Source organism: Ambystoma mexicanum, chromosome 6p (genome assembly GCF_040938575.1).
Source record: "Ambystoma mexicanum isolate Mex_15411 chromosome 6p, UKY_AmexF1_1, whole genome shotgun sequence".
NCBI lineage: Eukaryota > Metazoa > Chordata > Amphibia > Caudata > Ambystomatidae > Ambystoma > Ambystoma mexicanum.
The window spans coordinates 1,508,138,525-1,508,163,077 of record NC_090935.1 but is presented as its reverse complement, the minus strand read 5'-3'; the positions used below and the strand labels follow the sequence as shown (position 1 = coordinate 1,508,163,077).

The window sequence follows — 24,553 nt, the reverse complement described above, 5'->3', positions numbered from 1 at the left end:
CATGTTTTGAACCCTCTTGTTGGAGGGGAAGACGAGCCTGTCTTCTGTCAGAATTAGGACCCCCAATTCCAAGATGGCCGCTCGTAGTGGGTCGATGCGCCCACGGAGATCCCGAGCCCTAACGTTGGGGGAGGCCCACCACCCAGCGCTTACTGCGATCAGTAGCTCGTTAAGGAGTATTAGGGAACCTCCGAAGTATCGGGGAAGCGATGGAGCCTGGCCCAGTGGGAGTTGCGGCCATTTGGAGGCGAGCAGAGTTTCGGCCCCGTGTGAGCGCCGTAGCTGGAAGGGGCCTGAGAGGAGCCGCCTCGATCCCCGGTGATCTAGTGACAGGAGAGAGCCCCGACCCAGAGCTCTGCTGAAGAAAGGAGACCAGCGGATCGGAGGAGGGAGTCCCAGACGGCATGCCGGCACCGCGACCTGCCGGAGCAAGAGGAGGCGGCGATTCCCCGACAGTACAGGTTCTACCGGGAAGGGCAGCAGCAGACGAGGGGAGCAGCTCCCACCCGGAGGAGCGGAGACTGAGTCTGGTGGCCCCCGACGCTGAAGGTGGCTTTGAGCACGGCAGGGACCCGCGAAGCGCAGTAGCAGCCCGGGGGAGCGGAGCTGGAGCTTGGCACAGCAGGAGGGGTGAAACACTGCATCTGTGAGGAGTGCTGGTCTGGGCGAGATCAGACCCCGGGCTGGACGGAGGAGGAGCTGGCAGAGTAGGGCCCGGCCCGCGCCCAGCCATACCATACCATAGGACCTGCGCTCGGGTGGAGGTAAGAGGCGGCGAGGAACAACGGAGCTTGCCCCATGGTTCCGGGAAGAGAAGCCCACCAGAGACAGGAGGTTTTTCAGCGGGGGGCAGCCCCCGGAGAGGCCGTGGGAGGACGCTTTCAATAAGAGGGCCCGGGGAGGGTACTCCAGCCCCGAACTCCATTGGACTTTTTATTACTGGACTGTAGCTGCTTGGGGGAGCCTTGCTTTAACCTGGAGAGGGTTGCAACCGTATAGAGGCGACCTGGAGCACTTTGCTGCCAGTAGGAGGCAGAGCACGGGGGCACTCCGGGTGCTTGGAGGGGCTGACGAGTGAAGAAGGCCTCAGAAAGGACTGGTGCCTGCAGCTATTGGAGAAGCACGTAGTGTGGCCAGGCGTAAAAGTGGAAGAAGCAGGCAGGATCCTACTAGGTGATGGCCACGAAGCCCAAGGTGAAAAGTGGGAAGGGTCAAGCGATCCAGGGCGACGGCTCTGGTACGCTCCCCTCCATGTGGCCGGGACATAACACGAGAGAACTGGCTAAGTCGGCAGGGGCAAGCGAGTCAAGGGAGCCTTCTCCACTGACGGAGGGGGGCACGGCCGGGATGTCGTGGGATGAACTGAAGGGAGAAATGCAGGCCCTGCAATCTAGCATATCCAAGATGTTTCAGGACCAGTTTCAGCTTCTTTGGGCGGATCTTAATGCGGCGATGGGAGAAATCAAAGAACTGCGGCAGCAGGGGGAGGATGGATGTGCTAGAGAGAGGGCTACAAGAGCTGGATAAGGAGGTATCTGCGAATAGCGAAGCAATAGAGCGTCTGGATGTAGCCACTCATAACCTGGAGACCCAGTTTGAAGATATGGAGAATAGATCTCGGCGAGTGAACATCCAAATTAAAATGCTTCCAGAGACAGTCCAGGATAAGGACCTCAGGAGGGTCGCCCAATCGATTTTTGCGGAAATCCTGGGGTCCTCGGCCCCAGAGGAGATCGAGCTGGATCGCATACATAGAGTGGGCAGAGGGGGGCTGGGGCCCCAGGCCAGGCCCCGGGATGTCCTGGCAGCGTTTTCCAGGTATGCCCAAAAGGAAGAAATTCTCCGGGAGGCGAGGAAGCAGGAACCGATAAAGTATCGGGAGCACTGCATAGCGCTATTCCAGGACCTGGCGGCAAGTACTTTGGTGAAGAGGAAGCTGATGGCCCCGATCATCAAGGCGTTGAATGAGAAAGGGATCAAATATAGATGGACATTTCCCTTTGGCCTGGTGTTTGATTGGGGAGGGACTCAGAAGCGAATCATCACGGTCAGGAGGGCGTAGGCTTGTTGGGCCTCGAGGTGGATGAGGTCCCCATTAGCTCGGGGAGGTCAGCTGCAGCAGTTACCCCCGAAGCAAGGCCATGGATGTGGTCTATGGTGGGGGAAAAGAGAAGGAGGGTGAGACAAGGAGGCACAAGGCGGTTTGGGGGAAATCCGGGTAACCCCTCGGAGGGGGACCAAGCAGCACTGGGAGAGTCTCATATATAGATTTGGATCAAGGGTGGTGGGCCACCAAAAGGAGTTATGGGGCAGGAGGGAGGACCCATCTGTGAATCGGTAAGGGTGAGGTTACCTGAGGGGGGAGGCGGGAAGGGTATGCTCTTCATGAGGGGGGAGAGGGGGAGTGGGGGTTAGGGGTTGGTGGGGGGTGTCGGGCAGCATGTGAGGTGGACAGAGTTCAAAAGACGTTGTTTAGTCACTGCCCTTACAGGTCGGATGGTCGACTGGAAGGCGGGGTTGGTTGCGTGGACAGCCGCAGCGGGGGTGGCCATCTGTGGGGGGGTCTTCCGGGGACTCAGGGCTTTCCTTGCCCAATCCGCTATAACATAATTTCAAGTGCTTAACACATAATGTGCGGGGCCTTAATACCCCCCTGAAAAGGAAGAAGCAGGAGAACCCAGATGTCTTGGGGTTGCAGGAAACGCACCTTCAACCTGCGGATCAGGGCGTCTTAAACTCCGAGGCTTACGACCAGATCTTGCACTCATCGGGGGGGACCAGGTCCGGGGGAGTTGCTTTAGCGATCAAAGCATAAGTGGGCCTCAAGATATCGGAGATGTACGAGACAAGGGGGGGTAGATACATCTTGGCTATAGGATCGTATCAAGGGAGGCAGTATACATTAGTGGTAGCGTACGGTCCGAATGCAGGGCAAGAGGACTTTTTGAGGAGACTCCTGGGACCGATAGAGGAGAAAGTGCGGGGCCATATTATCTTAATGGGGGACCTCAATATAGCGTGGGGGGGGGGACGGGGGACCGCTCGGGTCATCCAAGGGGAGGAGGTGGGGCGGTGATGTCGGTGGATCTCCGGAATCGAATACAGGAAGCTGGATTAAGGGATGTCTGGCGCGAGATAAAGGGCGAGGAGGAGGGATATACCTTCCTGTCGGGAGTTCACGGTTCGCAGTCGAGGATCGACTATATCTGGGTGTCCTCATGTCTGGTGGGAAGAGTACGGGAGGTCGCGACAGGACCCATTGGCATCGCAGATCATAAAGTAGTTTCAATGGTTTTGGACCTGGGGCCGAGGGAAAGAGGGGTATGGTCCTGGAGATTTCCGGGTCATCTCCTCAGAGACCCGATTCTCAGACAGGATATAGAGGGGAATATCAAGGACTTCTTCAATAACAACTGTAGGGGAGATACGGGGAGATGAGATGAGGTGGGATGCCTTTAAAGCTGTGTTACGGGGGGAACTCATAGCGGTGGCGGCACATAGAGAGAGGCAATTGAGAGCATTGGAAGTGAAACTGGAGGGGGGAAGTTGAAAAGGCGCAACGGGGGCTGGGGCGGTGCCGCCCAAGTCTTCTATGAGGGAATACCGCAGGGCACTGGAACAGTTGGAGATTCTTCGGACCAAAAGGGTGGAGGGGGCTCTCCCGCGAGTACGACAACATTACTATGCAAAAGCCAGTAAAGCAGATGCTCTCCTCGCGCGATTGTGGGTTAAGGCAAAAAAAAATGCGATTACTGCCCTGAGGACAGAAGAGGGGGGGGGGGGGGGGGGGGGGGGGGGGGGAGGGGGGATTGGGCTGGAGAGGATAGGGAGTGAAGCACGGGAGGAGCTGAACGGGGAAATTACAGAGGAGGCGGTGAGGAGGGTGATTGGGGGGGTACCGCTGAATAAGGCACTGGGCCCTGATGGATATAGCGCAATCTTTTATAAAACCTTTGTGAACATTCTGGCCCCGCAGCTGACGCACCTTTTTAACGTCTTTCGGGAGACAGGGTGAACTACCCCCTCCATGGAGGAGGCTCGGCTAACCCTTGTTCTCAAGGCGGGTAAGAACCCGGAGGAACGAACATCTTATAGGCCTATAGCGCTGATTAATATTGACGCAAAAATGTTCACAAAGGTTTTGGCGAGAAGGCTAGAGGGTTTCCTCCCCGACTTGGGTCACCCGGACAGACTGCGGACAATATACGAAGAATTGCGCATCTGGTGGAAAAGTCTCATAGGACGGACACTCCCGCGGTCCTCCTTTCATTAGATGCTGAAAAAGCCTTTGATCGCGTGGAGTGGTCCTTTCTATTTAAGGTAATGCAGAGGATGGGCATCGATGGGAGCTTTTCGCGCATGTTCAGGCCAATTATCAGACACCTAAGCTGAGAATAGCGGTGAATGGAACGTTGTCTAGACTCTTTGGGGTGACCAGGGGGACCAAGCAAGGCTGCCCTTTGTCCCCCATGCTTTATGCGATTTACCTGGAGCCTCTCTTGCAGGCAATCAGAGAGGCGAGGGGGATTAGGGGTATTCCTTTTGGGGGGACAGAGCAGAAGGTTGCGGCATTCGCAGATGACCTACTAGATCTTACGGCCCCTTCTTCATCTATCCAACTGAGCAGGAGCCTGTTAGAATCTTTCGGGGAGGCTTCGGGCCTTCGGATTAATTATGCTAAGTCTGAACTTTTGAATCTGACAGTACAGGGCGCTGAGCAGAATGATCTGAGGGAATCTACCCCGTTCATCTGGAGTCCAACTGGTATTAAGTACCTTGGGGTGAAAATTACACCGAGGTTGGCAGGATGTTATAGGGGGAACTATCCCCCATTATTAAAAAGCATCGAAGGGGACTTTCGCCGGTGGAGAACTCTCCCGATAACGTGGCTAGGTAGGCTGGCAACGGTCAAAATGGTAACGTTACCCCGCCTGCTGTACCTATTCCAAAAAATTACTCAGGGGGTCCCCCGGGTTTTCTTTAAGAAGTTGGATCTACTCACCAGAAACTTCCTGTGGGCTGGGAAAAAACACTGATTAGCAAGCAAATATTCCAGGCTCCTAGGCTATGAGTCGGCCCAATTAAGGGTGGTGAGGGGAGGGCTGTGCGAGGGGGAGCTCGCTCAAAATAAGCTGTGGGTGAAGATAGATAGGGCGGTGGCGCACCGTAGCCTTGCAGAGGTTCTATGGCTTCCGAAGGGGCTGCGCCCTGGTCACATTTATGAGAGCACCATTACTGGCCTGATGGTGATGGTTCGGAACTGAGACAAATTGGTCAAAAGCAATGGGATTATGACATTTCCTTCTCCATACACGCCCCTCTTTCGCAATAGAGAGTTTACTCCAGGAATGGAAGAGGGGGCTTTCTGCCAATGGGAGGACGGAGGTTGTAGGTGGCTGGGAGACATGTTCCGAGAGGAGCGGATTCTCTCGTTTGAAGACTAAAAAGAAGTACGGGGTGGGGGTGGGGGTGTGGGAAGGGGAGAGGCTCCGGTAAGCGCAGCTGCGCCACTGGGTTATGTACCCGGTAAATAGGCTGGCGGCCACTAGGGGAAGAACGAGGTTCGAAAAGTTTCTGCACTCGACCAATGGGTCTAAGGGTCTTATTTCCAATCTTTATAAGATACTAGACGAAACCCTGGATAGGGCGCCATGGCAGTACATGCACAGATGGGATCGGACGTTAGGTAGACCAATAGAGCGGGAGGAATGGGAGCGTCTGTGGTGGGTAATCCCCAAGTTAGCGAGAGCCTCCCAGATCCAGGTAATGTGGTATAAGATCTTATTCGGTTGGCACTACACCCCAGCCAGACTCAAAGAAACTTTTCCTACGACATCGGGGAAGTGTTGGAGGGGATGTGGGATGGAGGGTACGGCACAGCATATCTGGTGGGAGTGCCCACGTATTAAACCCTTCTGGGTAGAGGTGCAGAGGGCTCAGGAGCAGATAAGTGGGCCGGGAAGTAGTAGGTCTCCAGAGGAGATTATTCTGGGTGTGGGGAGGGGCAACAAGGGGGGGGGAGGGAGCCCAAATCACGGGAGAAAGCAAGAGTGATCTATGTCTTGGCTGCTATGACAGTGATAGCTCAGAGGTGGAGGAGTGGAGAGGTCCCTCTTCTTCAGGATTGGCTGCGGAGGCTTTGGGACATTGTGTCTTTGGAATACGCCACTTACGCAAAGGATAATAAGCTGCAGTCCTTCGCAGGAGATTGGGAGGAAACCTTGTGTTTTTTTGCAAGACGACTTTCGTATCGGCTGGCGGCCTCAACGCTTGCGATTATTGGACCTGGGGTGAGCACTGGTGGGGGGTTGGGGGAAGGGGAAAAGGGGGACAACGCAAGGAGCCGGGGACTATTTGGACTATTTGAACTGTGTCTATCTTTGACAGTGACAACTGAAGCTGCCTGGGTGGGAGAGAGGGGAGGGGAGTTTGGGGATACAAGTCTCTTTGTTTGAAAATGAAGTTAAAAAAAAAAGAATTAGGGCCCCCAGAAATTGTTTGTCTTGACTGGGGGCCAGACTTGACTTTTTCTCTCATTGATGGAGAACCCCGGGCTGAAAAGAAGATTTATTGTCTTTTGGGTGTTCTCCAGACACGCCTGGTGCGATTCTCCAGTTATGAGCCAGTCGTCAAGATAAGGCTACACTGGAATGGACTGCCTGCGCCACTGCCAGTACCTTGGTAAACACCCTTGGCACTGAGGCAATGCCGAAGGGAAGTACTTTGAAATGATAATGAGTGTTCTCTACCTTGAACCTGAAGTACTTTGTGTGCCGGCAACATTGAAATATTAAAGTATGCATTTTTCATATCAAAAGGTGGCCATGTAATGATATATGATATGATTGGTTATTTATAACACGCTTAATACCCAGAGGTTTCTAGGTGCGGACCCGGGGGTCGAACCTGTGTTGCTCCGTGTCATCTTGTTTCCAAGTTGAGCGTGTTGCCATTGAGCTATCCTCCCAAGACTCGCTTTAGCAAAAGGATTACTTCCTGCAGAGTGGTCATCCTGAACTTTTGAGGTTTGACATACTTGTTTGCAGGAAGCAGGTCTAATACAGGGCGCATGATTAGATCCTTTTTTTGGAACAAGGAAGTATAATGAATAAATACACTTGCTTACCTAAAGATCTGGGACAACCTTGATCGCCCCTTTCTGCAGGAGGGTCCTTACTACTTCCAGAAGGATATGGAGATGTTCTGGAGATAGCCTTTTTGGTACGGGGTAGATGGAGAAACTTGATGTAATAGCCACCGCTTACAATGTTGCCAAAATCCTTGTTGTTGAGGTGTCTGAAAGTTGCCGGAATACCAGAGAGATCATCCAGTCCCATAGGAGCCTGAAGCTGAGCTGGTAAAAGACAGCGTGCGAAAGGTCCAGCGGGTATTGAAGACCCTGCATTGTACATATGGCTTGGCAGAGATCCGAATAACACTTCCAAGTCTCGTGCTCCTTCTTCACTGCCTTGCCAAAGAGGGCTGACTCCTCGATGGATTAATGAGAGCGAGGCCTGCGTCTCGGATTTAAACCCAGAATATTTAAGCCATGCATGGGGTTTCAAAAGAGTGCCTTCAGCCAACACCCTACCCGCAGTCTCTGCAGAGTCAAGAGGGTTTTTCAGTATCTTCTCTGTCACTTGACACCCCTCGTGCACCACTGCCAGAAGCTGTGACCTAGTAGGCTCTGATACATTCTGCAGACCCTCCTGCATTCGTTCCCACCGGATAGCACTATAGCTAGTTAGCTATTCGGTTACTGTAGGCAGCTTAAGAAGTGATGTGCTCGGCCAGGGCGTTACTTTTTTGCAGTCTTTCATCGGGGGGGGGGATTCTGACGAAGACAGTGGAACCCGCACACATTTTCTTGTCGTGGTAACGACTAGGGAGTCTGGGAAAGAATGTCCCAGGCTGTATAGCGGATCAGAAGGCGCAGGGCAAAACATCTTTTCGACCCATGGATTGACCGGCCGAGTAAGGGAGCGCGCGAGGAAGGAGGTGGACAATGCACTTTTTATTTTATTTTTTAAACTCTTTTTATTGAATCTACAACAAGAAAACCAAAATAACTAAACCCGACCCACCACCCTGCCCATGAGGCACATCCGCTCAGCTTCCCGCCCAACACTTCCATGCACCATTCACCCAAGCTCATTGCAAATCCAACAGTTTTAATTGATCTCCCATATCTTACGGAGCCAGTCCTGAATCCCGGGAATCTCTGCGCTTTTCCATCTCTGCGCTATCAACAGCAGGGCAGCCAATGTCAGGAAAACCCTTGCTTTCTCACGAGCCCTAGATTCCCCTCCTGCGAAGCCTTCCCTCAACCCCAACAAAGTCTGCTCCGGCGTTCGGGTCTCCCCAGGACCAAAGGCCTGCTCTTGCACCCCCTGAATTTCTTGCCAGAAGGGCCCAATTTTCGGGCATCCCCACCATATGTGACCTGCCGTGCCAATCAACCCACATCCCCTCCAACAGTCCCCGGAGACACCCGGGTACATCCTGTGCAGTCGGGCCGGAGTGTAATGCCAGCCTAATGGGATCTTATACCAAGCTTCTAGCCAGCTTGGGAATCTTTCTCCACAACCTTTCCCACTCCTCCCTGCTCATCTCTCTCCCCAGTACCTCCTCCCATCTCCTCATGTAGGGCCATTGCTGCCTGACAGTTGCATTATCCAATATCTTGTATAGATAGATTAACCCCCTTGGACCCATCATTTGTCAGGAGGAATTTTTCAAATGACGTCTCCCTATTCGCCGCTCCCTTAATCCCAGGATTCAAGGCCCAATGTCTTAATTGCGCATACCGGAGCCTTTCTCCCTCCTTCACCCCAAATTCCCTTTTACACAGTCCACAAAGGATAGTATTTCCCCCCCTAAACATGTCTGCCATCCTCCTGCATCCCTCGTTCTGCCATTGTGTAAATGCCCCCTTCTCCATCACTGGAGTGAAGTCCCCATTGTTGAAGAGGGGCGTGAAGGGGGACGGGAATGTTGTTATCCCCTTGGTTCTCACCAGCTTATCCCAATTGGCCGCTACCAATTTGGTCACCGAACTCATATATAAATGCGTTGGTCTACCATGTTTTGGCAACCACAGAACCTACGCAAGACCAGGATGCGCTACAGCCCTGTCCATTTTAACCCACATCTTATTTTGACCCATTTCCCCTTCCTGGAGCCACTCTCTAATCACCCTCAGCTGCGTAGCTTCATAGTACTGTTGGAAGTTCGGTACTGCCGCGCCCCCCCCTCCCGTTTGGGTGCCTCCAGCAAATACCTACTGATCCTTGCTCTTTTCCCTTCCCAAATGAATTTGTTAGTTAGGGTCCTCAACTCCCTAAAAAAGCTGACTGGCACCTCCTGGGGTATTGCTTGAAACAAGTATAACAATCTTGGAAGAGTAACCATTTCCACTGCCGCTAGCCGACCCAACCAGGAGATCCTAAGGGTCCTCCACCTGTGAAAAATCTGCTTAATGTCCTTTAACAATTGTGCATAATTGGCCCAATACCAACCCGGGTTTTGCCGCAATCTTCACCCCCAGATATCTGATTCCCCCTGTACTCCATGCAAAGGAGGTACATGCCCTTAGAGCTTACCGTTCCCCTTCCTTCACGGTGAGGCTTAATAGTTACGATTTATTGACGTTCACCCTTAGGCCAGAAGCTTCTCCAAACTTGTTCAATATGATGTTACACTCCCTAATAGATTTGATGGGTGTCGTCAGAGTGAGGAGCATGTCGTCCGCGAAGGCTGCTACTTTGTGCTGTTCCCCTCCAAACGGGATGCCCCTCACTCCTTCCGCCTCCCTTATCGCCTGTAACAGGGGTTTAGGTACAATGCGTACAGCATCGGGGAGAGCAGGCATCCCTGCTTTGTCCCTCTGCTCAACATGAAGGGCCTAGATAATGTGCCGTTCACCGCCACCCTCGCCAATGGTGTCTGATATTTTGCCTGCACCATTGTCAGGAATTCCCCCTCCATGCCCATCTGCTGCAGCACCTGGAAGAGAAAGGACCACTCCATGCGGTCAAACGCCTTTTCCGCGTCCAACGCCAATAAGACAGCAGAAGTGTCTGTTTTGTGAGCCTTTTCCGCCAGATGTGCCACTCGCCGAATATTGTCCACCGTCTGCCTGCCCTGGATAAAACCTGTCTGATCTGGATGGATCAGGTCTGGGAGACACGCTTCTAACCTGTTTGCTAGGATCTTTTTTATAAATCTTAGCGTCGACATTTATCAACGCTATAGGTCGATATGATGTCCTCAACTCTGGGTCCTTATTGGGCTTAAGAATTAGGGTTAGCTTGGCCTCCTCCATGGACGGGGCTACCCTACCTGTTGATCTAAAGGTGTTAAAGAGGGACGTCATGTGAGGGATGAGAGTTCTTGCAAATGTTTTATAGAAGGCAGCGGAGTAGCCATCCGGGCCTGGAGCCTTATTTAGCGGCAGGTTCCCTATCACCCTTCTTACTTTGTCCTCTGAGATTTCCTGGTTAAAAACCCTAGGTTTTTCCCTCCGTATCCTATGAAGCTGCACCCCCTTTAGAAAATCCACTTGTCTGTCAGTCTGAGGGTTTTGGGATGTGTAAAGGGATTCGTAGAATTCCGCTAGGGCTTCCTGTATGTCCCCAGAGTGCGTGATCCGCTCCTCCATTCTCATTTTTAAAGCTGTGATTGCATTCTTCGAGGCCGCACTCCGCAATAAACGTGCCAAGAGCCCATCTGCCCTATTTGCTTTGGCATAAAATGTTTGACGCACTGAGAGTAACGCTCCCTCAGCCTTTTTAGTACGAAGGACCTCCAATTGCCCTATCACCCTCCTATATTCCCTCATAGCCTTCCTAGATGGAGTGGAACCCGCCTTTTGCCTAGCCTCCTCAACCTCTTCGTCAAGTTACCTCTCCATCACTCATTTGTTTCAACCTCTGTGTTGATGCCGCTATGCACTCCCCCCGAAGCGTAGCTTTAAAGGCGTCCCACCTTATGTCTTCCCCCATAGCCTCTTTATCATAATCTAAGAAGTTTGGTATTTTCCTTTTAATTTCCTCTCTAATAACTGGGTCTCTAAGTAAGGATTTCGGATATTTCCAGCCCCACACCCCTATGTCCTTACGTCCCATTTCAATGTGGATGGCGACTGTCTTATGGTCCGCTATCCCTATGGGGCCCGTTTGTACATCGCGAATTTGACCCACCAGGCTCGCCAAAACCCATATATAGTCAACCCTTGACTGACAGGAACGTGAAGCCTTTCTCCTCCCACTTCAGCTCCCGCCAGACATCCCGTAAGCCCACTCTCCCTATTCTATCTCGACAATGCACTTTTTAATGGAAGAAGCAAGATAGCTTGGATAACAGGATCCTTTTCCTTGACGATATCCTTAAGAAAGTCTGAATCAGTCTGAACCACTTCCTGCGTGGCAATCTTAAAATGGTCTGCTGCTTTCCTAAGGATAGTGTAAACAGCATGTGATCATCTATCGGGGGGCCCTCCCTGGGTTGAGACACAGGAGGAACATCCAAAAATATATCATCTCTTCCAGCTTCATGAGCAGTGGAAGTGGGCCAATTCCCTGGTCATCTGCAGAGTTCCAAGCACCTGGATGCTGAGAAACAGTGCCCTGGGAGCCAGTGTCGTGATCGTATTGGGAGGACAATGTAGACATCACCATACTGATCATCTTGAAAAATATTTTTGGGGGCGGGGGGTCAGGTAATCATTATCCATGAGAAGAATGACAAGCCTCGGGAGAGCGACACCTAGGAGACTTTAAGGGCCTAGCACATACATCAAGGGGACATGATGTCATAAAACTCCTCTGATCAATACATTCTGACATTTTGTTCACAGTGTTCAAATCTTTCTCTAGTCTAGTCTGGAAGAGGGAAAGCTGGTTCAGAAGGAACAGGGTGCTTTTGTAGGGGCTGTGACAAGGGATGGGAGGCTGGGGAATACCCTAAAGGCGAAGGAGTGAACCTTGGGCCCAGAACCAAGAATAGGGGCCTGGGAATGCTTTTCCCAGAGTTTGGGGCGAGTTTTGACTAAGGAAGTGTGTTTTGGCGTGTCTTTCAATGCCCTAGAAACAGGTGTCGAAACTTTAGAGGCTGTGCCATGTGAGACTGAAGCCTTGGGACCCTGGGCCAGCCGCGACGGTTTTGGCAGGGCCTACTGAACCTACGGGTTCAGGGCATGCTGCGCCCCTGCCAAAACCTTCGACAGGCCTACGGGCGAAGATGGCTTTTTCAACAAGTCTGTCGAAGGAGGCCGAGAGGTTGTGTGTTTGGCTTTTGAAAGAGAATATGTGCCTGTGCCGCCAGGGTGCGATTTCCCCATCGCACTGCCGACGGCATGCTTCTGGGCTTGGGACGGGCATGCGTGAGTCTGCAGTAACGTCTTCAGACTCTGAAACTGAGCCGTGGCTGCTTGAGGAATCCTAATCTGAGGTGCTGGCGGGACAGTGACTCTCTGCCTGCATGGCCGAGGATGCCCACTGCTTGGTGCGCCTGTCCTTAGCTTTTTGAGCCCAAAATGTTTACAGGCCTTGCAACACCGTTCGTCGTGGTCACGAGGTAGACAACGGTTACACTCCTTGTGAGTGTCTTTCCATGGAAACTTGACGTCACATGAAGGGCAAAACTTAAAAGGAGTTCTCTCCATAATAGTGTGGAAAAGCAGCCAAACTAGAAAAAGAGGCGGCAAAGGAAAGAAAAGGCATTCACAAAAACGGGTCCCCACTTTCCCTACTGTAAGGCCGAAGCCTGAAAGCCAAGCAGACAAAAGCTCAGAGCTGGGGGGAAATCCACCAAGGCCATGATTTGGCAGACCCTTAAATGCGGTGGTAATAGCGTTACCGACGCATTTAAAAGTTACTGCCAAAACTCGTGATGAGGCCCAAAGACTGGGATTAATGGATTGACGAACGGAATCAGCATTACAATATCACTGTAAATGAGAACATGTGATGTTGGCTCGCTATAACCTCTGCTGGAAAAAGTTACCCATTTTTTCATATACTTAATTACCTCTTTTTCTTTTTGTACGTTATGTCAAAATTAAAAGTACTTGTTACGCTCCTGACTAGTGCAGTTTTCTTCAAAAGAAACTTTTTATCATCATTTTTGTGTGAAATAAACAAATGTTTAGCATCTGTTTTTGGATATGTGTGTTTATGTTCCTGGTTCTGCGTTAGAGAACGTTAGGACGTTGGTGATGACAGGGTACGTTTGGCTATGCTGCCCACCAACGTCATTAAAATAGGTGGAGCTCATTGTGCACGTCTAGTGGTGTCAGCTTGAGCGGTGGGTGATCTGAATTAGTGTTGCGAGTGCACTTGAACTTAGGGCAATGGATCAACGGATAAGATTAGTAATATTACAAGCAGTGGCATCAGTCTTCAGTACACAATTGGTAAAGACATTAAAAGTTTTCATGTATAGACCAAGAGAATAATGTGCTGTGCAATATATAAATTCACTATTAATATGCAACAACTCAATTTAGTAACACATGAGGGTTTTTTCGTCATAGGAAAAACTGCAAACTAAATCACTTCTAGCGACACGCAATGTCAGGCACAGTGTGATTAAATGATTTGCCCAGGATCACACATTTCGTTAAAGTGGTGAAATCAGTGTTTATTTTATTTATTTTTTGGATTTGTAGAGCGCACTACAGCCCGCAGGCATCGAGGCGTTATTACAGGAGCAAGTGAGCAGGCTTGATTCAGGGTTACAAATGAATGCGGCCCAACAGTAAGTTACTTGGTTACAGTTAAGGAGCAATACAGTGGTTGGCAGTTCTGATACAGACAATGCAGTAATTCAAGCCAGTAGTCATACAATTTCATGGGGTGTAAGAGATCATATAAGGATGGCAACAGCCCCAAAGAGCCAAAACAGATATGCATATGGGCGTGTGAGGAGTATGGTCATACAAATAGCATAGTCTTAATTGCTTTGCGGCAGGAAAGATGAGAGTTAATCATCCTGATGTGAGCGTGGAGGGAGTTCCAATGCATGGCTGCCATAGTCGGGAAACTGGTGCCACCAGCACGTACTCTGCGAGTCTTGAGGACAGAGATCGTGTGGGAATAGGCCTAGCAGAGGTAGGTTTGGTGATTCTTTGGACCAAATAGGGTGGTGTGAGGTCATGGACACATTTGTGCGTCAGGGCGAGGGTTTTGAAAACAATCCTTTCTTTGACCGGGAGCCAATGAACCCGTCTCCTAGCATCAGAGATGTGGTCCCTTTTAGATATGCCTGAAGCAGCCCTAAGGTCGTTATTTTGAACTAGTATTTGGACTCAGGCTGTGATTTAAGCACTTAACATATCTTGCCATTGATAGGTTACAAATATTTTTTAAGGATGGGTTTCCAAAAACAAAGAAATTAGTAGTTTTAGCAATGCCTTGAAAAGTACACAAATCACATAAGAAACCAACCTGACATTATATATATTGTTATAGAACTAGGTCAAGCAAAATGCCACGTATAGCTTTATTTTCACCATCCTGAATGCACGACTGTAGAAGCAGGAAGCAGCCTGCAAAGGAATATGGACCTAAAAACAATATCATTTGGATTTAAAAAAGGTATTCACAATGAAAGAGAAATCAATATAAAGGTAATTTGCTTGAACCATTATTTTACACAGCATGCAGCGTTATACTCCCCTCTCATTTATTATCACCCAACAACTGGATGTCCAGCGTATACTTGAAGCTCAACCCCTCCAAGATCAAACTCAGACTCCTCACCAACAACAACGAAAACCCAGACATACAGACCTGGCTATCACCCATGTGAGGGCTTCATGCCTGAGCTCACCTCCTGTACTAAGTCCCTCAGGTTCCACATTGACAAACACCTCTTCTTCAAGACACACACAGCTAAGAAAACTCAGACAGCTTGATATCAGCTCTCCCTCCTGTGGAAAGTCAAGCCCGGACAGCTTTAAATCCAATATTCAAACACTGGTCCTATCCCACCTGGATGGGGGCAAAGGCCTCCTCAAGGGTCTACGCAGACACAACCACATCACCCCGGCATCATCGACCTTCACTAGGTCCCCCTGCACAAACATATCACTTCCAAGCCTTGCTGCAACATCTATAAGGCAGTTGCCATCAAGACACACAACATCTCCGGCAGACAGCGCATCACCGGAAGCCAGGACACGTGCAGACTTGAAATCTACCGCTGCAAAAAGCAAAAGTCCAGAAAACAAGCCTTCTCTGCCTATGCCCCAAGACTATGGAACCTCCTCCCTGTCAGCATCACTCGCCCCAACGCTCCTATAATTCAGAAATAACTCAATATCCGCCTCTTCAAGGAATCTCTCTGCCTCAACACCTAGGCCAACACATCGCCCCTCACACGACCTGACTCGCTAGACGCCGCACGTTCCTTTCCCCAGCCACCCGGTACAGCTGTACCCCTCCTCTGTGCCCTCCATGCCCCGCTGTATATCTGTTGTGTTAGCTCTGAAAAGCACTCCATTGCAGCTGTACTGTTGTATACCTATGCAAGCACTTATGTATCTGTATGGAAATGTCCTCTGTAAAGTGCTCTGTTGCTTCTCGAAGCTAGGTCAGCACTCAAAAAAATACCATTCAAATAATTGCACCTTCTAAGGGACAACAGTCCTTACCTAGGCACCCCTGTGTGTGGACCAACAACCTCTAATCCATTTATTGAAATGGAGGTTGACACAAAGCTGAACCTGGGGGAGCAGTGGGAAAGGTGCTATGCTTCCCTGCACTTTTAACTGTCACAGCTAAAGTGTGAGCTGGGAAGACTGAACAACTGAACTGCTTCGGAGGAGAACAGTCAGGCCGTTTTCCTTTCTGTGAGCGAGACATGACGCATGAAATTATGACAGTTGTGCACAATGGGGGATGATTGGCCACCCCACAGACACACCCAGACCTGTCCCCCAACCTTTGGTTTCATCTTGACTTGTTTAGCTGACAACTTGGTATAAGGCAAACACAGAGAACTCACACAAAGGTGATTTTTGGCAACCATGTGGATCTTTTGGAACCATTTCAATACAACCTTATCCAAGCGTCTGCATTTTAATCGTTTCTCTGTTCATTTATCTATCGCAGCTGTGTCTGCCTATAGCTGGACAGCTAGGGCAAGCACCTGTCCACCTCCTATCACAAACATGCACTCCTTTCCCCTGCTCCCCTTTTCTCACATACAGCATTCTTTTTGTCCCTCTTTTTTCCTTACCAGCAATTTCCTCTCTCCTATCCTTCTCTTTCCTGTTCTTTTTTAAAATTATGTCGTCCCCTGTTCTTGCCTCATTCCCTCAATCCTCCTGCCTTTTTCCTTTCTCCATTTCTGCCAACTGTTCTGTGTTATAAAGATCCCACTCTCTTCCTCATTTTCGTGTTATTCGCATATTCACCTGCCTTCTCTCAGTGTTTCCCTCCCTCATTCACCCATCACACTTTTAATCTCACCTGGCTCCGTTCAATCACCTTATCTCCTGCCATCACTTATGCTTCGGCATTCTTCCCTCTGTTGTCCCATCAGTGTTCATGTTACCTGCTCTTTCTCTACTTTTCTTTCAAACCCAGCCCTTATTCCCTCTCGTTTTCCATTCAGTGCCCCGCAGCAGGACTCTGGGGAGCTGGAAGAGATATGAAGGTGGTGAGTTGGAGGAAAGGGGTCTTTCAAGTGCCACCACAAGTAGCATTTAAAAAAAAAAAAAAAAAGTACCCACTGGTATGTTTTGAGATTAAAAGGTCAACTCCTTTAAGTATGTGATGTTCAATGACATTTCAAAGTGTGTGGGGTAGAACACCAGGGACATGCAGAAACTGGTTCTGCATGCTGTACAAATTATCCCTTGATATCACCTCTGGTAAAGTCTCTTCTCATTGCCCGTGTTATTGCCCATTCCATTGAACCCTACCATTTTTAACATTAGCTTCAGGCTTAAACATTCAATATTACCACCATTGAAAGCAAATCTGAGCGAGGAGGCCCAGCTGTCTCTAACTAGAGTTAGAACCCCAAACACAAAAGAAATCTAAAATAAACAGAACTTTTAAAAAATGAAGCATTTGTCCCTAAATGTCATCATTGTGCAACTCCTCCCACACTAGGCTCCGCCTCCATGACCTGCCTACCTGGGACCCTCCGTCATTCCTACCTTAAATCTGCCACTGGTAAAGGCGCACCTAGCTTACGATGCCATTAGGTTAAGATGCAAGACTGAACATGGGCATAAGAAAACATTCCTGACGTATGCTGGCTGGGTATATGTAGGCGAACATGCTATATATGGCGGAAACTGACAAACCACGGTCATCAAATGTTAAAGTATTTTTTAATACAAGGTTGCTTTCAGCAGATATTCCTCGATTAGTTCAAATGAGACGAAAATCCATGTTATTTAGCATTCAGCCATTTATTGTATTGGTTGTATACAGTCATAGATATATTGCTTTGTTGAGTTTGAAAATTGACCAAGTCAGAACCACTCAATTGAAAGCAATGTTGTGTTTTCTTACATTAGCAACATTTATCAGAGTGGCACTTGTAAACACAAACCTCTTATAGTGAAGATAAATGTGCTTTGAAATTCTCCTGAAGAAGGGGGTTTGGTGCAGTGAAACATGAGTCAATGCTTAACAGATTCACAAACCAACCTATATATGGAAAACGCAACCTTAAACACACAAAAATACTTCCCCACCGGAAGCCCAGGAAGGGGGCTATAAGAGGGCAAGCTGCAAAATTCCACGTTGACACGGATGTTAGAATCAGGCAAACCCGAGTATCTATGCTGCACGCCTGTCATCAAAATGTCAAGCTGATGTTAAAGGACACGCCGCAGGAACATTGGGGTAAATCACAACCACATTTTATGTTTCCATTGTATTTGCCCTTACTAAGCCATCACCATATACAATTCCACTCGTGCATCAAAACGTCAGTGTTTCCAATGTTGGCAGGTACTGTGTCCCTCGAAAAATCAATGCCGTAGATAAGAGTTGGGATGTTCCTTATCCCTGGTCAACTGGCCACCTCCCTCGTTTAGGTCCAACACTGGTGCAACACGTCCAGCAGGGTTTCCAGCAACGGACTGTCTATTAAGACCACCCACATCCTTCCCTACCCTGTGCCCAGACTTCGGGGGAATGACGCCTATGGGTGCTCTCACTGCTCTGTTGTGTGTCACTTTAAGTTAAGACCCTCCACAGCATGCATGTGTACTAGAATGCTGGAGACACTGCATGTCAATGAGCTCTCTGTTTCGGAAGGAAAACGGAGGTGCAGCCTTAACTTTCCTGGCTTCTCCCCTAACAATGTGAAGGGGCTGGCAGAAGGGTCACTCACCAACTCCTCCTGGGCGCTCAGGGTATCCGCCATGTTGCAGCGGCGGCGCCTGGAGCAGCGTCCTCCCACACGCGCCGCCCTGTCGCTCGCGCACTGTCAGCGGCCAATGCAATGCGCGTGCGGGAGGAGGCGGGTGGGAGCGAGATGGGGAGGAGCACGCACATCGCATTCTGAGTATGAGCACCCCCACTCTCTTGTTTGTTCTTGATTCTACTGTTCACCCATAATCCCCAGCACAAGCGTCCCAGCGACCAGTGGTCTGCCCAGGCCCGGCGTCAGTTATAAAAAAAAAATCGCGCAGGCTTTTGGAAATGTGTCCTTTATGACACTAATGTTATTGTCAGGAAAGGCCACGCCTACCACAGTAAGTATAGCTGAAAGCACCTTATTCCATATTCAATTCTCTTACGTCTGCCATTTAAAAACGTAGTAGTCATAAAACGAAGTCGCAGAGACAATGTTAAAAACAAGCATTGGCAATGCCAACAGTTTGGGCCTTTGACAAAACTGTTGGATTTGCCAATGCTAGTTTTTAACAGGACTTCAGTGAAGGGCATACAGAGTCTGGCTGAAGGCAGACGTGTAAAAACATTTTTGTTACACCAGAAGTGGATTTCCAACTCCAATGAAGTAATTAACTCTCAGAATGCTTTGGAAAAAAACAGTGGCAGGCACTTGAGTGCAAAGTTTGATGGTAAAGTGTGTGTAGTGTCCAAGATTTCAAGCCAAATTCAGCAGTGTGGGTAATAAATGCTCGAGAGACTGGGTTCTACTGATAATAGAAACAGCGGAAGAAGAAGGCAAGAAGCAAACCGAGGAGCTAAAACAAATGGAAGACAAAATCAAGACCGATTCCATCATCCCTGACATTAAGAAACAGCTAGAACAAATAGAAGAAGAAATCAAGAAATTCAAAGAGTTTACGCTAGATAAAAAAATTTGGAAACTCAAGAAGGCAGTGGTCGAAGTGGGTGGGAGCGGTCGGGAGCGGTGCTCCTATACTTCCTTTAATTAGGTTTTACCGTTCCTATACTTTTATTTTAAAAAGAAACTGTTCCGGAACGGTTTCGTTTTAAAATAAAAGTGTAGGAAGAAGTTGAAGCGTGCACTGTAAGTGCACTGCAGTGGACGTTCCCTTAAACAGCAGATGCATGTGTTTTGGGATTTGTATTGTGCTTGGGAGGGGCCGTGGTGATGGGGTTTGTGGGGAGCGGTGCAGGCCAGTAGGGAACATAGTTCCACTACTTCTTTTCGTACACTTCGACCACTGCAGGAAGGACATACAAAACTACAAAGAGGAACGCACATACCCCTACCTGGTACCGGGGTTTTACCAACAGCAGAACAGTGGTAACTCCAACAAACCAGGTGGAAGGCCATCAAAGAAATTCATATCCTTCTCAAATTCGTCCAACACCACTGGCTCGGAACCCCCACCAAGAGGCACAACACCGAAACCAAGAGGACAACAGCAACAATTTTTTCAAGGGCGAGGGAAGCAAAGCAGACCAAGACAACAAGGCTACCACGGAATGCGCACACGCCAGTGGACCTCCCAACCCCAACAGCCCTGGTAATCCCAATCTTCAATCTGAGCACATACAACTTGACCCCAGAAGACACGGCTGTCTTGAGCAAAGGACTGAGCTTTGTCCCAAAAAGCAAAGCGGATCGTTTTACCACTGAAGTGGAAATACGAAAGTTTTTCCGACTAATTTGCCTCTGATACTTCTTCAGAGAGTCAACCAGTGAACAAAATGCAGACCCCACCACTACAGGTTTAAAACCTACATCGACCTTCACGCCCCTCACATCAATGATCTGTCCAGAGATACTAGATTTTGAAAACAGGATCCTAAGAGAAATGGATAATATCTTCAAAACAAAGAACTATTACAGGGACAACCTAAATAAGACAGAAAGACACGCCCTGAGGAACCTCGAAACAAACAACCTTTTTCTAGTGAAACCTGCAGACAAAGGAGTAGGGATAGTTCTTTGGGGAAAAGAACTTTATGAAGAAGAAATCAGCAGACAACTGAGCAATACGCGGTTCTACAAAAAACTGGACAGCAACCCCACTGCACGCTTAGCGTAAGAAATAACCAGCCTTATGCTTTACGACAACACACAAGGAGGGATCGATGAGGATGAGAGAGCTTTTCTCATTAAACCACACCTAGGGACACCGGCCTTCTACTGTATCGCGGAAATTCATACAAATACCATAAAACCACCAGGGAGACCCATAGTTTCCGCAATAGGGTCTATTCTAGAACCGTTGTCGATTTATACGGACATATTTTTCAGACCAAGCGTCAGAAAGATGAGATCGTTCATACAGGACACCACGGCAATGATCCATCACCTAAGTAACATCCCGACTTCACCACAAGACATACTCGTGACATTTGATGTGGAAGTTTTATATACAAGCATACCCCAAACGGAATGTATTAACATCCTCAAAAAATACCTAGACGAACGCACAGACGTATCAACACCCACCTCATTCATCCAAGAATGTATAAGGATTTCACTCACGGAAAACTTCTTCATGCATAAAGGTCAATTCTACCAGCAGATCAGAGGGACCAGCATGGGATCCACTTTCGCGCCGGACATTGCAAACTTATATATGGACAACCTAGAGAACCTATTCATATACAACGACAACAACCAATACAACAACCGCCTAATAGGATGGCTAAGGTACATAGATGACATTTTACCATCTGGAAGGGCAGTATCCGAGAACTACAAGAATTCCATACTTGGCTGAACAATGTAGACCCCTGTATTAAGTTCACGATGCATTTCGACACCAACCACTTGCCTTTCCTAGACCTCAACATTATAAGAGCAGAAGACGGAAGCATCACAATAACACTGTATCGGAAACCCACAGACGAGAACACACTACTCAGTTTCTCAAGCTTCCATCCGCAATCTCTCAAAGAAAATCTACCATACGGGCAGTTCCTTAGAATAAGAAGGAACTGCTCCTCCCTACCCGAATACGACCATCATTGGAAAGACCTAGAGAACCGCTTGAAAACAAGAGGGTACCCTCCAGCCATCATCAGGAAAGCACGGAGAACAGCAAGAAACAGAAACAGGACAGATTGCCTAACCAAGCAGACCAGAACAGAACACAAGGACAAAATGACATGTGTCACTACCTTCTCACTCGTAAGCAATGCCCTCAGAAAAACAATTCTCGCCAACTGGCATCTGCTACAGACGGACAGTTTCACACGAACAACGCCACGTTTCGCTTTTAAAAGAAGCAGAAACATTAAAGATCGGCTGGTACACACGTACCCAACAGAAAAACCCACAACCAATGCCCAAAACACCCTATGGCATCTACCTCCCGTGGTAGGACATTACCGCTATGGCAAATGCTCAGTGTGCCACCTAACTCAAGACCAAAAACAAATATCGCTCAATGGCACCATTTGGAAATACAAGACCTTCTCCAATTGCCTCACAAAATGGAGTGTCTACTTAATCAGATGCCTGTGTAACCTATATTATATAGGTAAAAGTAAGCGTGAAATCCGACAAAGGATCTGTGAGCACAGGTCCTGCTTGAAAAACAAAATAGGGGACAAACCAATGGTAGCCCATTTTGTTAAAAAACAACATAAACACTCAGAACTGAGATGGCGTGTGATCCAAACCGTTGAAGCAAAAGCAAAAGGAGGTGACAGAGATCTAGCACTAAGACAACTAGAGCAGAAATGGATACACCGTTTAGACACGGTGAAGAATGGGTTGAATGTGGCCATAGAATGCAACCTCTTTTTCTGATACCCCCCATCTCTGTTAGAAAATATCCAATGAATATCTTTATATAACCCTGGTCTTTCTAGAAACACTCTATGACTACCAAATTTCGTTGAACAATCTGCACATCATGTGATGACCTTGTATGACAGTGGCAGGTTCTGTTTTTTTGATGTATCCAAATACATGATGTAAATGGTGATCAACAATACAACAAATATATGATGATGTAGAAATACGACACTATTAGAAAAAATGTAAGAAATTGATGTAATATTACGTGTCACTGTGTTTTCATGCGACAACTGAGCACACAGACAATACCCATTCACATAGACCAGAAGACAAACCTCGCTATCCCATGGAGTAGGCATCAGCCCTTAACTCACACACATCAGCCATGCCCACGACAGAGCCACTACTCCCCATGACAGTGAGGTAACACACTACCTACTCGCGCATGCGCGGCCATAATTAAGGCGCGCAAGTACAAGCGAGATCCGATAAAACAGAGCCTACGCATGCGCGTAACTGTAGATGCCACCGACCTTTCAGCGAGCTACAGCTACGAGATGCGCAGGTAAGGAAACAAAACAGCTTCACAGCGGTTCGCCCGCTCGCACTGAACGAGTGCACGTTTGCTGTTAGAGGGAGCACTTTTTCTTAAATTAATAGAGGTCCCTCACGGTGAGCACACGGCCACCAACTAGACAATAAGAAATAGCCACCCACGTAACACCAGGCTTAGACACGTAGTAGGCGCTAAACCTGAGAATGACACTGAAGTAGAAACATCAACACGCCGTTCTTGTAAATCTACCTTCACAGCCTTAGGCTTCTTACAATACGAGCTACATAAGCGCAGTACAGCACTTTATTGACCAGATATTTATTTATCTTTTCAGCCACTGAGCTGACTAGCACATCCTAGAAGCACAGGATACAATATTTCCAGCACACAGACGGCGCTACAAGCAATGAACTCTCATCAGTTTCAACGCTAACCTGTCACACCGAATCGCTACGGCACAGGTAGGACAATGTCCAAGCACACGAGTACAGGATTTTCCCTGTAGAGACACACCCATCACTGACCTCCTATTTTATTAACCTATATGTTAGATGTCCCAACCAATGTGACAGCCCAAGTCCACTGAAGTTGTCCTGAAGACAGCACCAGACACAACAATAACAGCTGAATGCCAGAAACACCATTTATGTGTCGACCGGATAGATGTGAAGTCAACTAGACCACATTTGAAGTCACAAACGTTACTAACCCACACTATGAAACAGTGAAAGTAAAGAACCAATGTATGAGGTTTTTTTATAATGCCTTAAATGCTGAAACCATCCACGATTATTTAGGCTAAGCAAAAAGGGCTTTTTTCAATAGCAGTGGGATGCAACTTGTTTTAAATTCAAATACAAATAAATGTAATTGTTCTGCATACAGTTTGGGTGTTCTCATATGTGCAGACTAACCAACAGAGATCTGTTATTTGTGTGCTGGACCCATAACCGGCCAGTGTGAAACAGGTGGGGTAGCCTAGGTTCTTTTCCTTGTTTAACTGCAATACCCCTCATAACTTAGGCCCCCCTTATCAAAAAGAGGGACACACTACCCCTTCATTTAGAATAGTGTCTTGGCAAGGACACAGTTAACAGAGCCTCAGAGCTCCGTCACACAAACCAATTAGAATGCGCGAAGCACGCACATGCGCAGTAGGGCGTCCACGAAGTGGCAGTTCGCTGCAGGAAAGAATAAAGGAAGGTTAAAAATATCAGAGGCTCCTATCATTATTGCAGGCCTGGACCTGCTCTTGTATATGTGTATAGCTGCATTCTCCCTGCATATCTCCCATCAATGAGGGATAATTGCAAAAGAACCCAGAAGAACTCAACAATGGCGACGAAGGTGGGATGTTGTTGTAATGTAGAATGTTATGTACATAGTTCCATTTAGGAGTGTTCTTCTTGTACGGTTCTGGAATCTGTATTCAGAACGATACAAGAAGATGCCTGTATGAAGGAGGTTGGCTGTTGGGGACTTCCTCCCAATAAACTGCATTTAATCACAATGAACTACGTGTGATCATCTTTATAAGAATTGGCGACAATGGGCTGTACATGAGGGAAGTCCCCAGATGCGTGCCGGCACAAGTCTTGATTAGAAGATATCTATCAAGAAATGATGTAAGGACAGCTGGAACCCATTAATAGTAAGGAAGTGAGCAGTTGAATTCAATGTGATATTGGTGACTTCTGATATAATAAGGACATCAAAGTTAATCACCTCGGACCGGCGTGAGACCAAGCTTGCATCATATGAATGGTGCGCGAGGCTGGGAGGCCAACTGCAAAGACATCCGAGTAAAGCACCTGGTACGTGAGCGCGTTG

General features: G+C 48.5%; 1 protein-coding gene across 2 annotated transcripts in view; it reads right to left on the bottom strand.

Annotated features, from left to right (window-relative positions):
- The window catches only part of LOC138510587 (tyrosine-protein phosphatase non-receptor type 9-like), a 1,111,802-nt gene extending 1,093,323 nt beyond the window's left edge, over positions 1-18,479 (bottom strand). For both annotated transcript variants that reach the window (XM_069626356.1, XM_069626357.1), the window contains exon 1: positions 18,361-18,479. In XM_069626356.1, the coding sequence (XP_069482457.1) occupies positions 18,361-18,393 (33 nt within the window). In that variant the 5' untranslated portion in view covers positions 18,394-18,479. The remainder of the gene's footprint in view (positions 1-18,360) is intronic.
- Between the last annotated feature and the right edge of the window lie 6,074 nt (positions 18,480-24,553).